General features: G+C 47.1%; 2 protein-coding genes across 2 annotated transcripts in view; one reads left to right on the forward strand and one right to left on the reverse strand.

Annotated features, from left to right (window-relative positions):
• On the reverse strand, positions 1 to 3,028 carry Tmem186 (transmembrane protein 186). Its single transcript, XM_038325145.2, has 2 exons — positions 2,805 to 3,028; positions 1 to 1,486 (listed from the first exon to the last, which is right to left on the reverse strand). The coding sequence occupies exons 1-2, from the start codon at positions 2,805 to 2,807 to the stop codon at positions 848 to 850; spliced, it is 642 nt and encodes a 213-aa protein (XP_038181073.1). The 5' UTR covers positions 2,808 to 3,028; the 3' UTR covers positions 1 to 847.
• The window catches only part of Pmm2 (phosphomannomutase 2), a 25,211-nt gene continuing 13,553 nt past the window's right edge, over positions 2,945 to 14,602 (forward strand). The window contains exons 1-6 of the mRNA XM_038325144.1: positions 2,945 to 3,146; positions 7,224 to 7,335; positions 9,703 to 9,779; positions 10,508 to 10,599; positions 13,665 to 13,764; positions 13,898 to 13,973. Coding sequence (XP_038181072.1) covers positions 3,093 to 3,146; positions 7,224 to 7,335; positions 9,703 to 9,779; positions 10,508 to 10,599; positions 13,665 to 13,764; positions 13,898 to 13,973 — 511 coding nt within the window. The 5' untranslated portion in view covers positions 2,945 to 3,092. The remainder of the gene's footprint in view (positions 3,147 to 7,223; positions 7,336 to 9,702; positions 9,780 to 10,507; positions 10,600 to 13,664; positions 13,765 to 13,897; positions 13,974 to 14,602) is intronic.

The following is a 14,602-nucleotide window of genomic DNA, read 5'->3' on the forward strand; positions in this document are numbered from 1 at the left end:
TTTATTCTGCCCTACTGTAGGCTGAAGAAGCTTTATTCATCAACCAATAAGGCAACGCCCCACGTCATAGTGACTTCCTGATGAGAGAAAAACAAGCCCACTTTAGGCTTCGGCACTAGCCGCTGAGCTGGTGGGTACAAATGGCGCAGGGCGCCTGGAAGCCTCCTTCGGTGCTGTAAACTCTGGGCTGCTGCCCTGGCACAGCATGCAGCATGTACTGGTATCTTTTCTGTGGTGCTGAGGGTGGAACATAGGGCCTAATACATGCTAGGCAAGAGCTCTACCACACAGCTACATGTCCAGTCTCAACCATTACTGGCTATTTTCACATCCATCCCCACAAGAGAAGAAGGCTCTTCTATCTCACAGAGTGCAATTCAAGGCTCAGGGACTTAATACCCTGCCCCAGGTCAAGGAGCTGAGGTCCAGCAGAACCCAAGTCTCCAGACTCCACAGTCTATGTTCCTCTGCCTTCTGGTTTCATAGCAGTGGGCTACCTCAGTGATCTTGGCATAGCATTTAGAATGCCCTATTCTATACAATGTTCCACCAAGGGCTTTTTCCTAAAGGTGGTTAGCATCTTCTTTTTTGCCCCAGGACAACCTTGAACTTCTTCTCCACCTGCCCCCATCTCCAGTGCTGAGCACAGGCACACACAGCCATGCCTGGTTGTATGCAGCTCCAGGGATTGAACCCAGGGTTTTACTGCCTGCATGCTAGACGAGCAGTTTACCAGTGGAGCTTCAGTCCCAGCCCCTGGGTTTTAGCTTCTGCCTTGTCAATGTTCTTGGTCTTCCCCTCTAAAATCCAGTGTAACCAGGGATATGGGAGGCCTAGTTGCTGTTCTTTACTTGAGTCTGGTCAGGGTTCCAAACACTTGTGAGAAACGTTCTTTGTCCAGGATTCGGCCATAGCGCAGGGTAAGGTAGAAGGTCTCCTTGCCACTGTATTGCTGGATGCGTACGAACATATCCTGGGCATGGTCCTTGGATTCTGTCAGGGGTATCATGTCTGACACGGCATAGTATGTGTCCTGTCGCCGTCCCCAGAAGGTCAGGTGGGCCACTCGAAGCATGGTACCTGACTCATTCACATACAGGATGCCCACCAACCTCCTGAAGAAATAGCTCATCCAGTACAGCATGGCCAGGGCAAAGCAGGCAATCCCATTCGCCAGGCAGAGTGAATTGAGGGTCATGAGGCCCTGTGAGTAGAAGTAGAAGCCTGGGGGCACGGCTATCACAGTCACGGCTGTCTGTAACAGCTTCATCTGAGACACATGCCCGAGTACTTTGATGGCATTGAATCGGTAGATTGTGTGGAACTTTTCAGTCGCTGTGCCTGGTGGCTTCTCCTGTGAGGTGGGGGACGTGCTCCCCAGCCACCTTCTGGAATCTCCCTGCCCAGTACAGCACCACAGTCGATGAAGAGGCCTCCCCCACACAGCTGGCCCCTGAAACCTTGGCACAGCTCGAAGGAGGGCAGCCTGGAAAAGAGAGGTTTCTTTCAGAATTCAACCATGATGAGCACACAACAAACGAACGAAGCAAAGCCCCTAGAAAGGCTCCAGGGCTGCCAAAGGAATGATAAAGCTAAACGTTTTATTTTCTGTGGAATTCTACCCTGGATAAGTACCATACTCTTTTTTTTTCACAAGTAAACAAACAAACCCTAATCCCAACCAGTGAGATATCCCATCAAGTATAAGTGCTTGCCACCAAGCCAGGTGACTTGAATTTAGTCCCTGAAGTCAACATGGTAGCGGGAGAAAAATTACTCTTGCAAAGATATCCTTGCCCCCCCCCCCCCCACAGGCCATGGCACAAGCATTTGCACAAGAACTGAACACACACAGGATTATTATTGTTGTTGTTGTTGTTATTATTATTATTATTATTTTGGTTTTTTGAGACCGGGTTTCTCTGTAGCTTTGGAGCCTATCCTGGAACTAGCTCTTATAGACCAGGTTGGCCTTGAACTCAGAGATCCACCTGCCTCTGCCTCCCAAGTGCTAAGATTAAAGTGCACCACCACTGCCCAGCAGATTTTTTTAAGTTAAAAAACTAAGCCCCCCCCATCAAGAAAGACAGACAGACAGACAGACAGACAGACAGACAGACAACTCAGACAACTCAACAGAATGAATGGGGTCCTGTCTGGTTCTCAGGCCAGTCCTTTCCCCTAGGCAGGTCCAAACACTAGAAAGGTTTTAGTTCCAGACATTCAACAGAGACCTTCTGAGAGCCAACAGGAAACAGGAACTTGGGTCCACAAATCTGTGAGTTTACTCCTCAAGGAGTAAACTAATCGGTGTCATAGTGGGAAACCCAAGCACCAAAACTGTGGGGTACTTGTCACAGTACCTCTGCAGTTCTCCGACTCCTTATACGTCAGGAGAACTGCTTTCTATTAGCCTGGTCGGGAAAGCAGAGAAGTAAACACGCGGGACCCCCAACGCGCTGCACAATGGTTCTCTGGAGTGAGTAGCATAGAGAGCAACTTCTGGGCTTTAGAGTCAGAGGAAGGCTCTGATCCCGGCTCTCGCAAACACTAGCTGTGCATCCTTCTTCACAGCCTCAACTATGCTGAGGGAGACACGGTTCTTAGGCCCTGAACTTGCTGCGCGCTCAGGGAGTTACAGCGACTCCGACCGCCCACGTGACCCAAGGGCCCAGAGGAGACCGGCCTTCCACCGGCGGAGCTCCCGGATCGGCGGCCCTGGCATCCTTGCTGCCAGTCCGAGGCCCGACCAGGGTCCCCTGAACGCGTACCCTCTTTCGCCGCCCACCATCTGCCCGGCCTACCATGATCCCGTCTCCCGCTAGGAGAAATATACGGACTTGTCCCGGAAACTTGAAGAGCGCGTGCGCGTGTGGTTAAAAAGACGCATGCGCTAACAAACAAACAAACAAAAAAAAAAGTCTGTGTTACATCTTGGGGATTGTAGTTCAAATCCCGTATCAGCTGTGAGTGTTCTATGAGTCACTTAGGGAATTCTCCTCTTCCCGTCGTGCCTTGGGCTACGGGCCTCGGCGTGGACCCGGAAGTTCCGGGTGCAGTTCCGGGTGCCTACGAGTCTTCTGACTGGAGCCATGGCTGCTCTCTGCCTCTTCGACGTGGATGGGACCCTGACTGCCCCGCGGCAGGTAGGCGGCGCCCGGGAGGCTCGCGGCCGTGGAGCGGAGCCCGTGCAGCGCCCAGACTGCGGTGACGACCGCCTGGGGACCCGGAGACGCGGGTCCTTAGCGGGGTGCGGAGGAAGAGGGGGCCAAAAAAACTTACAGCAGGAAACGTTCAGAGACGGAAAGTTCGGGTCTGAATTCCTTTGGGGGCCTGGGGACTGGTGACCAGCTTAGGCCCTCGACCTTTGGCTGTGTTGTCTAGTGTATCAAAGGCAGGCTTTCAGCTGTCTGACCTTGAGCAAATCACTTTCTCGGAGCCCCTGAAGCCACTTTAAACGGGTGTTTTGCCTGTTGCATAGGGTGTTGGTAAGAATAACAGAAATTCATGACAGTGCCGAGCCCAGATCAAGCCTCAGAGGTGATCCGCTTCTAGCAGCCCCTGCAATGATGGGGACCCAGGCTGTCTGCTAGAGAGCATACAAGGTCCGGTGGAACTTCCTTCCCGCTCACAGATTCGGTTGTTGTGATCAACCTCCTTTGCACAACTTGGTGATTGAGCAGAAGTAATTCAGACTTGAGGCTGGGCACAGATAGCTTAAATGTTGCCACGTCTACTCCACCTCTTTCAGATTTCATAGGGTGTGTTCCAGAAGCCCTTGTTAAGTGTGTGTAACCTTAGATATATTGGCAATTACATATGTACAGTGTATCTCGGTCAAATTCACCCCCAACTTCTCTGTGTTCCCTGTTGAGGACATCTGCCCCAAATCTCTTTTCCATTTCCATGTTTTTTTTTTTTTTTAATTTTAATAGCCCACGAAGTTCTCTTAGTGCCACACACACATGCACGCACCTTTGTAGTTATCTACGTAGGCTCAGGCAAGATACCCTGCAGCCACCATCTGTGCTGGAAAGTTAGCTGACTTGATCATGTGCAGGTAACCGCAGAAGCTAGGAATTCTTGAGGACAATGGCCATAAAACGTCCAGGAGACAGCGTTTCTCAAGAGGCGTTATCCTCTGGGTCTTACACTCTTTCAGATCCCTGAGCCTTGGCAGGATTGATAAGATGTCCCGTTTAGGGCACTTGCTCTTACCACTTTGACCAGATCTAAGTCTGCTTTAATGCCCACTACAGAAAGAAACTTTGCTTCCCAAGGTTGAGAGCAGCGTTAATCTATGGGTGTAAACATAGATGTTTAGACGGCAGTTTAACAAGATGTCCATTTAGCAAAACAACTGTAGCAGGTCCTCCCATAGGGCCTGTGAGCTCCTACGTCATAGGCTTTTGACTAAGTTTACTGTCACAGGCATTAATTCCCTCCTGTGGATCAGGTCTCACACCCAGTCACCTGTGTAACAATCATGCCACCATTGCACAGGTGAGCATGCATTGCTTAGCATGTCAGTGCTGTAGCGTGACTGGGAAATACCATTCATGACTTTTCTCCCCGCGGCGGTTTGCATAGCACCTTCCAGCACTGCCAAAGCCATCTGTGTCAGTTCCAGCCTCATTTCGCTGTGTCTTGCAACCAAAGTGTGCTGTGCCCTCAGCAATATGGGTCTTAACATCTAGTTACGGTAGGCAAACAAGAGCAATAGCAAAAGCCCGTATTGTTTTGGGGTCTCAGGTCTCTCTGGTCAAAACCTCCACCTGGCACTGGGATTTTTGTTTAATAACTCTTATCTTCTGGAAACAATATTGTACATACACGTATGCTTTACAAAGTAATAGGTTTTCATAGTTTTTTAATCCTTAATTTTAGATAAACCGCCATCCAACCCCTTTCTACCTCATTCTACCTTTCTGAGCCACAGTTTGATCTATCCAGGGATGACATTGAACCACACGTTCTCCAGAGCCCTTTCTAACTCAGCTTCATTGCTCAATTCACATTTATGAATTAAGTCAATAGGAAGGTGGACAGGTGGCATAGGGTTTTAATCTCTGCAGGAGAATTTGATGGTTCAGAGCCAGCCTGGGCTAAATAATGAGTTTGAGGCAAACCTGGGGAACTTGTCTCAAAACAACAAAAGCCAATAGTAGTCTAGAACGGGAAGTAGAATTCGTATTTTGTAAAGGGCTATATATTAAGTACTTTTGTCTCTGTAAAACATATGGCCTGTAGCAACTACTCAACTTTAGTGCAGAAGCAGCCACAGACCATATGTAAACTTGAGTAGCTATGTTCTAATAAATTTATTACAGAGGCCACTGAGATGGCTCAGTGGGTAGAGTCATTTACCCCTAAGCCTTGGGACCTGACTGAGTTCAGTTCCTGGAACCCACATGGTGGAAGGAGAGAACTAACACCCACAAGTTGTCCTCTAACCTCCCCTTGTATATGCTTGTACATAGCACATGTACATGCATATACATGCATAATAAAAATAAAATTATAGAGACAAACCATTGTTCAGTCTGGTCCAGGAGCCATAGTGGTCAGGAATCTCCATTCCTAAGCCTATGTACGATGTTAAACTTGCAGTCTTCCACCACCTTTCCTCCTGGGCGGGACAATTATTACTACCACCCCATCCCCCGAGATAGGGTTTCTCTGTGTAGCCATGCCTGTCCTGGAACTCACTCTGTAGACCAGGCTGGCCTTGACTCAGAGGTCCACCTGCCTCTGCCTCCAAGCATTGGGATTAAAGGTGCGCACCACCGCCCCACTAGCTACTACCATCCAAACGTAAGGAAACTGAAACCAGTGAAGCCCGACCGCCTCAGCTTCTCGCAGCAGCTGTGATGGTGAAAGTCCCTGGGTCTCGGGCACTGTTAGCTGTCCAGTTTGTCATTTCCTTTCACTGTGCTAGGGTGGAGCCACTCCAGGTATTAGATATTGAGAAAGTGCTTCTGTTTCCCAGGTAAATGGGGCTAGATAAGCATGAAGTATAAAATAGCAGAGAAGCCAGGTGATCCAGAATGTATTCCCTTTCAGGCATTTGGAACAATATGCTTGCAATGATCATAAGCAATTTTGTAGCAATAAAACAAAACTAATTTGAAAGAGAATTTTCCTGTATGCTGGGTACTGTGATTAAAATATTTTAGCGGCAGATCTGTTTATCATCGGCCTTTCCTGCTTCCATCCTTGTGTGTTCTTAGCCATCACTGATCGCAGTGTGGTCCGGAAGAGGAAGAACAAGTCATCTCTTATTGCAGTTCTTGTGACATGATGTGACCTGCATGGGTTCAGTCTAGTTAGCATACACTCCAATGTCTGCACATTTCCCTGTTTGTGTAGAAGTTTGTCTTCCTGCGAGTTTTCTTCCACGTCATTCCATCCCTAAACAGTAGGACATGAGAAAAAGCTTTCAAAACAAGAAAAAAGGACATAGGCCTCCATCAGTTTCCAGTTCTGGCATCCTGAAAACTCACACAGAGATCATTGACAGAAACAGTGAGCAGAGAACCCATATCCCTGTCACTTAGGTTAAAAAGCAGCTGACATTTCATCATAAAAATTTTGCATTTCCTCTTGCTTAGTAACTTTCTAGACCATGGTCATCATGCTACCTCACCTCTTTGTAGTTTGTTTTTGTTTCTGTTAAAAGACAGTCTTAGGAAATCCAGCTGTGTAGCCAAAGCTGACCTCGAAGTCCTGATCCTCCTGCCTCCATTTCCCAAGTGTTGGTATCACAGACTTGTGACACTATACCCACTTCTGACGTATTAAATCATATGCATGTGATATACAACACCTTTAAACAACAGAAGATGGGACTGAAGGGAGGGTGCCGTGATTAAGAGTACTGACGACTCTTCCAAAGGCCGGCATCCATGTAGTGGCTCACAGCCGTCTGCCCTCCTCAGGCACTATATGCATGCAATACACAGATACATTTGAACAAAACAGACAAAAAGGAATAAGCTAGATCTATGTCTTACTAAAAGGTCACCACAACATAAAATGGGAAAAGCAAGTTATTGCCAGCCATATATATGTGAATAAACAAGTGGGAATAGATATAACTAAATATTAAGTGTTTCTACAGACCTAGTAACAGCATGGGCTTGTGTAGAAATCAGAGCTAAATTAGTTTGCAGTTCATCTGGTTATTATCACTCAGAATCGTCCTGTTTTCCTTCCTGACATAGAAAATTACAAAAGAAATGGATGGCTTTCTACAGAAATTGAGGCAGAAGACCAGAATTGGAGTGGTAGGTGGGTCAGATTTTGAGAAAGTGCAAGAGCAACTGGGAAGTGATGGTAAGTACTAGTTCCACTCTAGCAAGATGAACTTCTGATGATACTGAGACCTGCTGCCCAGTGTCCCCTGCAGTCCCAAACCACCATCACTCATACAGCACACTTTCCGCCTTCTCTGGGAAAACATTTTCTCTACCTTTATTTGGCCTTTGCATTAACCCTATAAAAGTCAGTAAGTTCTGTGATCTTTAATAGAACCCCTGACTCAGGTTTCCAGTTAGACTCACCTTGAAGGTCTCCCTTGTGGAACCTTTTCTCCCTCTAGTATTTCATGTCCTCACTGCTCTCTCACGTCAGACCAGGCCCCACCTCCTGGCTGTGCTGTCCACTCAAATTTATATATACCTCTGGTCTCAGTACCTTGTCCCTGTAGCCCTGATGGAGTGTGTTCCAGGGTTCCCTCATCATGAGAGTCACCAGGGTCTCCAGCACAGGACTGGGAAGATAGAGAGCCTTTGTGATAGGGTCTCACTCTGTAGCCCAGACTGGACTCAGACTCACCTTGTCCCCCTGTCTCCATCTCCTGAGTGCTGGAGTGACAGGCATCAATCACCACACCCAGCTGGAGAGTCTCCTGGCTTCTTTCCTGGTGATGGTGGAACAGCAGGTCTCTAACACCTGGACATATATTTTAGCAAGTATCCCACCAAAATTCTGGTGCCCAGCCCTGCTGATGAGCACTCTGATGTAAACTCAAGTCTTTGTCTTCCAGACAGTATCTTATTTGTCCCTGTTTTCCCAGGGTTTCCGGGGTAGCCGGCCTCTGAGAAGCAGTGAGCAGAGAGATCCATGAACGAATAGTTCTCTCTCTGTTGTAGTGTGTTATGCTCTCCTATGAACCAAGCTCTTGGGAGGCTGAGACGGGGGTCACGAGTTTGCAGTCAGGCGGGGCTGGAGAGATGGCTTAGCAGCAGTTAAGAGCACTTGCTACTTTTATGGAGGACTCGGGTTCAGTTCCCAGGCCCAATGGCAGGTCACAACTGTCTGTAATTCCAGTCCCATGAGGTGCACATATGTCCATGCAGGCAAATACTAATATATATCAAATAATTTTGTTTGTTTGTTTATTGAGATAGGGTTTTTCTGTGTAGTCCTGGAACTCTGCAGATCAGGCTGGCTTCGAACTCACAGAGATTCACCTCCTTCCTCTTCCCAAGTGCTGCTTTCCCTCCCTCCCTCCCTCCCTCCCTCCCTCCCTCCCTTTCTCTCTCTCTCTCTTTCTTTCTTTCTAACCAACATGAGTTTAAAATAGACAAAACACACTGTTGTCCTAGGGTTATGTTAGTACTAAGGACATATTGGGCAGTTTAGTTCATTGTAGTATGCCTAGTACCATCTCTGACCACTAGTAGGCAGTAGAGTGCATGCATACAGGCACCCACACATAGTTTGATAACCCAGGCTGTCTGCAGACATTGTCCCGTGTGTCCTGGGCATCACGTTCCCATGGTTGGGAATTCGGCATGTCTATCTGAAAGTACAAGTCTGTGTGTCATATCTGATACTGGAAGAGTCAGTTCTGCAGTCTGTAGGACACGTTTACTTCATCTTTCTTGGAGGTACTCTCTTTAGAAATGCTATCAGTAACTTAACGGGTCCTATGTAGCCCAGAAGAATCTCATCACGGGTTGATCACCATCCCTACCTCCAGAATGTCCTTGGAGCGCACTCTGAGAGTTTTTGTACCACAGCACCAGAGCTAGGTGTTTGAGAGATGTAACAAGCGAGAGTCGAGACACTTATGCTAGAAGGCAGCAAAGAGCTCACCTTGCATCAGCATCAGCAGGTGTAGTGGACATGCCCGTAGTCTTTGCGCTCAGGAGACTTGCTGTGAGCTTGAGGTCATGCTGGACTATATAATGAGTTCAAGGCCAGCCTGGGCTACATGAGGTCCTGTCTCAAAAAAACAGGTGGGCAAGTTAACACATGCCTTTAGTTCCAGCACTTGGGAAGCAGAGGCAGGCAGACCTTTTGTGGGTTATATATTAGTCTTCAAGTCTAAATGAGTATAAGAATTTTTAAAACAGCTTTTTAAATTTTTTTTTTAATTGAGCCTGTCAAACCTGATCTAGAAAGCCTGAGAGCTGAGGGTGGCCGTCTTCTTTGTCCCTTGTTTCCTGCTGGTTCATGGCAGGGTTGGGAGGCAGCAGGGACCAGCATCTTTACTTTGCACACCGGCAGGCTGGCGGCAGGGTCTATGATCCCTTAGACTTAAGCTGCTGTCAAAGTTCAACCTCTTGATAAGAAGGTTGGCACAGCCTGCAGGTGCTTAGTGGGGCCCTTGCGGGAAGGCATTGAGGAAGAAAGAGAAAGGCAAGTTTCTTTCTATTCAATGCATCCTCAGTTTTTATCTTGTTTTGGTTGCAGTGGTTGAGAAATACGATTATGTGTTTCCAGAGAATGGCCTGGTAGCATACAAAGATGGGAAGCTTTTGTGTAAACAGGTAAGTTTTTAAGTATACAGCCCATTCTGTATTACTACCAACATGGCATGTAAATCAACACAGCTGGGGCAGGAAGGTCAAAAGTTCAGGGGCTGCCTGGGCTACAAAGTGAGTTCAAGATCAACCTGGGCAGCTTCATGAGACAGTGTCTCAAAATTTATAAAAACGATAAAGAAAAGGGGGCATAGAACAACACATTACATGTGATAATGTTTGAATGCCTCCGGGCACATGCTGGAGCTCGGTGGGAGGGAGTGAATCTTCACACTGTATTCTTTGTTAAGGTTGAATTTTGCCCCACACAGCTGATGCTTGTTCCAGATAGTGACTACATCTTTATAATGGCCTTTTAAAGCTGCTCGAGTCCAGTGTTTCTATTACAATAGCCAAAGCTAGAGCACATCATTCAGCCAGGGGCTGTGGAAGAGAAGCTGTACTTAATACTAAGAGCAATTGCAGGAAGCTCTCTGGCCCATCCAGAAAGTGTGAAAGAGAATGAGCACGAATCCTTGAGTAATGAAGCAGAAGGTGCTTCTGGCTGAGAGGTCTGTGCTTTGCCCGATGTCCCCACCAGAAATGAGAGAGGTGAAAGGACAGCAGGATGGTCACTGTCCCGGCTGAGTCAGCCTGTGGCTCCTGGCAGTGTTGTCAGAAGATCTGGGCTTGCCATGAAGCCATTTTGAAATTATTTCCTATTATATCAAATAACTCATGCTTTGTTTACCTAGAGTATTCAAGGTCATCTGGGGGAGGCAGTGATCCAAGACCTGATCAACTACTGTCTGAGCTACATTGCAAAAATTAAACTCCCTAAGAAAAGGTGGGTTCACTCTTAACAAAGGAGGCTCTTCTAAGATATGGAGTAGTGGACTCTGTTTTTCAAGACAGGTTTCTCTGTAGCTTTGGAGCCTGTCCTGGAACTCGCTCTTGTAGACCAGGCTGACCTGGAACTCACAGAGATCCGCCTGCCTCTGCTTCCGGAGTGCTGGGATTAAAGGCATGCGCCACCACTGCCCAGCTGAGCTGTGGACTCTTTAGGTGGATTCATGCTCACGACCAGAACCCAGCACTTAGTACAACTACTTGGAAATAGTTTATATAGCCAAGCACATGAAGATGGTTGTAAAAAAGGTGCCCACCCATGTGATGGAGTGCTGTACAGACCAGACTCTGAAACCTGTGCCGGCTCTGGGCTGTAATGAGAGAATCCTGTGAAACAGCATGTAAAGAGCACAGAGCCTGATACGGTGGCATCTCAGTGCTAGAAGGGCTGAGGCAGGAGGATCACAAGTTTAGGGCCATCTTAGAAGTTATAGCTAGACTATTAAAGGTGGGGGGGCAGGTATAGTGGTGCACTCGTTTAATCCCAGCACTCAAGGGCAGAGGCCGGTGGATGTCTGAGTTGGAGGCCAGCCCAGTCTACAGAGCAAGTTTCAGGACAGCCAGGGCTACACAGACCCTGTTGAACAAAATGGGGTGGGACAGGTGTGATGAGTCAGAGCTATCAGCCAGTATGTAGGAAGCTGAGACAGGAGAATTGCTGTGTGTTTTAGGCTCTATAGTGAGTTTCTTGTGTACTTGGGCTACAGAGTAAGACCTTATCTCAAAAAAGGGTCTTGGGAGCTGGAGAGATGGCTCAGGGGTTAAAAACACTGACTGCTCTTCCAGAAGACCCGGGTTCAATTCCCAGCACCCACATAACAGCTCACAACTGTCTATAACTCCAGTTCCAGGTGATCTAACACCTTCACACCAATGAACATAAAATAAAGTTAAATAAATTTTAAAAATAAAAAAAAAGAGCACTGGCTGCTCTTCCATAGGTCCTAAGTTCAATTCTCCGCAACCACGTGGGGGCTCACAACCATCTGTAATGAGATCTGGTGCCCTCTTCTGGTGTGCAAGCATACATGCAGGCAGAACACTGTATACATAATAAATCCTTAAAAAAGAACAAAAGGGTCTTGGGAGTTTGCTATAGCTAAAGTACCTGTCACAGCAGCATGAGGGCCAATGTTCAGATCCCCAGTACCCACATAAAAACTGAGTATTGTCATGTCGTCTAAAACTCTAGCCATGAGGGGTGGAGACAAAGTCTCCTGGGAGTCTGGTCAGGCAATGAGGTCTGGCTCCAAGGAAAGACTGTCTTAGAAGATAAGCTGGAGAGCAATGGTGGAAACCATGTCAAACACTAGTGTGCACACATACATTATGTACACATGCATACAACACACACACACATAAGTGCTCATAATTTTAAAAGGCATCAGAAGCCTACAATCTGTAATTCTAAGAAGGCCTCCAGGGTAGATAGACAAAACCAAATGTGTTTGGCCTGCTTAGCTTAAAGAAAATCACATTATGGGGTTAGAGGGTTCTAGACTCACTGAGGAAGAGTGCGTGCCGTGCAGACATGAAGAGCCATGTTCAAATCCCCGGACCTCAGAAGTCAGCCGTGGTCAGTGTGCACTTATAATCTGAGCACTGTGGAGGACAGACAAGACCACTGGGACTTGCTGACCCACTGTCTGGCCAGGCTCGTGAAGAGACTATCTCGGGACTGAAGCAAAGTGATGGAGCACGACACCCATGGCAGACAGAAAAGACCTGACTCCCACACATCCCTGCTGACCTGCCCCTCACAAAATAAATTTGTAAAAATGCTAGCCTTTAAACCCAGCATTCTGGAGGCAGAGCCAGGCATTTCTGTGAGTTCTAGGCCAGCATGGTCTACAAAGCAAGTTCCAGGACATCCAGGGCACTGTTACACAAAGAAACACTGTCTCTAAAAACAAAAATTTAAATACGTATTCTGAGTCTAAAACTAAAAACATGATTTAAAAGAGTTTCTAGCTATCTTCCCTGGAATAACTGAAACCGTTGGCATCTTTCATTTTCTGTGGTCACATCAAGCCTGAATAAGCAGTCTGCCTGTGAATAAATAGTTTCCTCTGTGAACCATAGTCTCAGAACCTGTCTGGGTCCTCCCTTAATGACATCACTCTCCTCGAGAGCTCACTAACAACACAGATGCCTCAGAAACAGATGTGAGACTGCTGAAGGAGCAAGTACCCTTACGCTGGGGTCCTTTCCCAGCCTTTAGCACAGGAGACGTCCTGATCAGTTGCAGTAGAAACAGTGAGCCACAGGGTAATTGTTTTAATAGCATACCCTGCTTAACCCTGTATATCCAAACATGACATTATTAAATAGTCAGTGTGAAATATGACTAGTGAGTCATGGTGCCTCAAGCCTGTAATCCCATGTATCTGCAAAATGGAGTGTTTAAGGACAGCGTGGGCTACATAAGACCCTGAATCAAAAAAGTGGGGTGTGGACTATTCCTCCCTTGGGGTCCTTCCCCCTCTTGGGAGTTCTTGATTTTGTTTCCTTACTACATCTCCATTTGCTTTGCTCAAAAAAGAAATAAGGCTGGGAAAGTAGGTCAGCCAGTAAAAAACTTTCTGCTCAAGCCTGAGCACCCGAGTTTGCTCCCTAGCCCCCTGGTAGAGCATGCTTCCAGTCCCTGGGGCTCGCTGAGCAGACACTGTAGGCTGAATTGGGGAGCTCCGGACTCAGTAAAAGATGATAAGGTAGAGAGCAGTCAGTGAAGACACCACTGGAGACCTCTGGCTTCTAGTGCTTTCACACACATTCACATGCGCACACACACATAAAAATCTGCGAAGATGATTCCATTCCTTTTCCATGCTAAGTCTCCATCTCAATCTGAGTTAGCCACATTTTGAGTCTGTCATACTATGTGACTCAAAGCTTCCAAGGTGTACAGCCCATGAGAAACCTGGTTCACATACTCCTGCTTCTAGAATGTAATGTTGCCTGAGTAAATAAGGTATTTTGTATTTTGATGCTGTTCCTGCCCAGGGGAACTTTCATTGAATTCCGAAATGGCATGTTGAACGTGTCCCCTATTGGGAGGAGCTGCAGCCAAGAAGAACGAATTGAGTTCTACGAACTTGATAAAGTAAGTTCTCAGACACACTTCGACAACGGCTAGGTCTGAGAAGAAAAGCCTAATCATGTAGCCTGTGGGCAGTATTTAAAATGCTTCTGCACTGTGACATGATGGACAATTGGTGTTTTTTTGTATCTCTCAGAAAGAAAATATACGACAGAAATTCGTAGAGGACCTGAGGAAGGAATTTGCAGGGAAAGGCCTCACTTTCTCCATAGGTACGGAGCATCCCCAGGCTCTGGTCCCTGTGTGCTAGAGCGTGTGGTGGGCTGCCGCACTGCCTAGTGCTGTGCTGGGGGGGGGGGGGTTGCTACTGGGGAAAACCGAGGTTCCCTTGTAGGGCTCTTAGTCTCAAGAAAAAAAGAACTTATAAACAGACTCAAAAGGAACCATGAGGGTAATTTTATTAGAGAAAAATAGTGTAGGATAGGTGAAAATCCCAGTAGCCGCCAGGAGGAGAGATGGAGGGAAAGTCATGCTTTCGAAGTCAATGTAGTAGAAATAGACAGGCTACTAAGAAAATGCAAAGCACCCCCCAAGAATGGCAGTGGCTGGTGATCTGAGGAACCCCAAAAGCAGCAGTGTATGATGATCTTTTATAGCCCCCTCCCTCTTTTTGTATTAGGTGGGCTTTATTTTGATTGTGCCCTGTTCACAAGGTGATGCGGGGTTAGGAAGAGCTTCCAGTCTTCCTCTGCAAACTGCAAACTTTTACTTATTACTCTCTCTCAAGATTTTATTTATGTTTGAATGTTTTGCCTGCATGTATGTGTGAGTACCATGTGTACGTTCACTGTCCAAGGAGGCCAGAAGAGGATGTGGATTCCCTGGAACTGGAGCTACAGAC

The sequence above is a fragment of the Arvicola amphibius genome, chromosome 4 (assembly GCF_903992535.2).
Source record: "Arvicola amphibius chromosome 4, mArvAmp1.2, whole genome shotgun sequence".
In the NCBI taxonomy this organism is placed as follows: Eukaryota; Metazoa; Chordata; class Mammalia; order Rodentia; family Cricetidae; genus Arvicola; species Arvicola amphibius.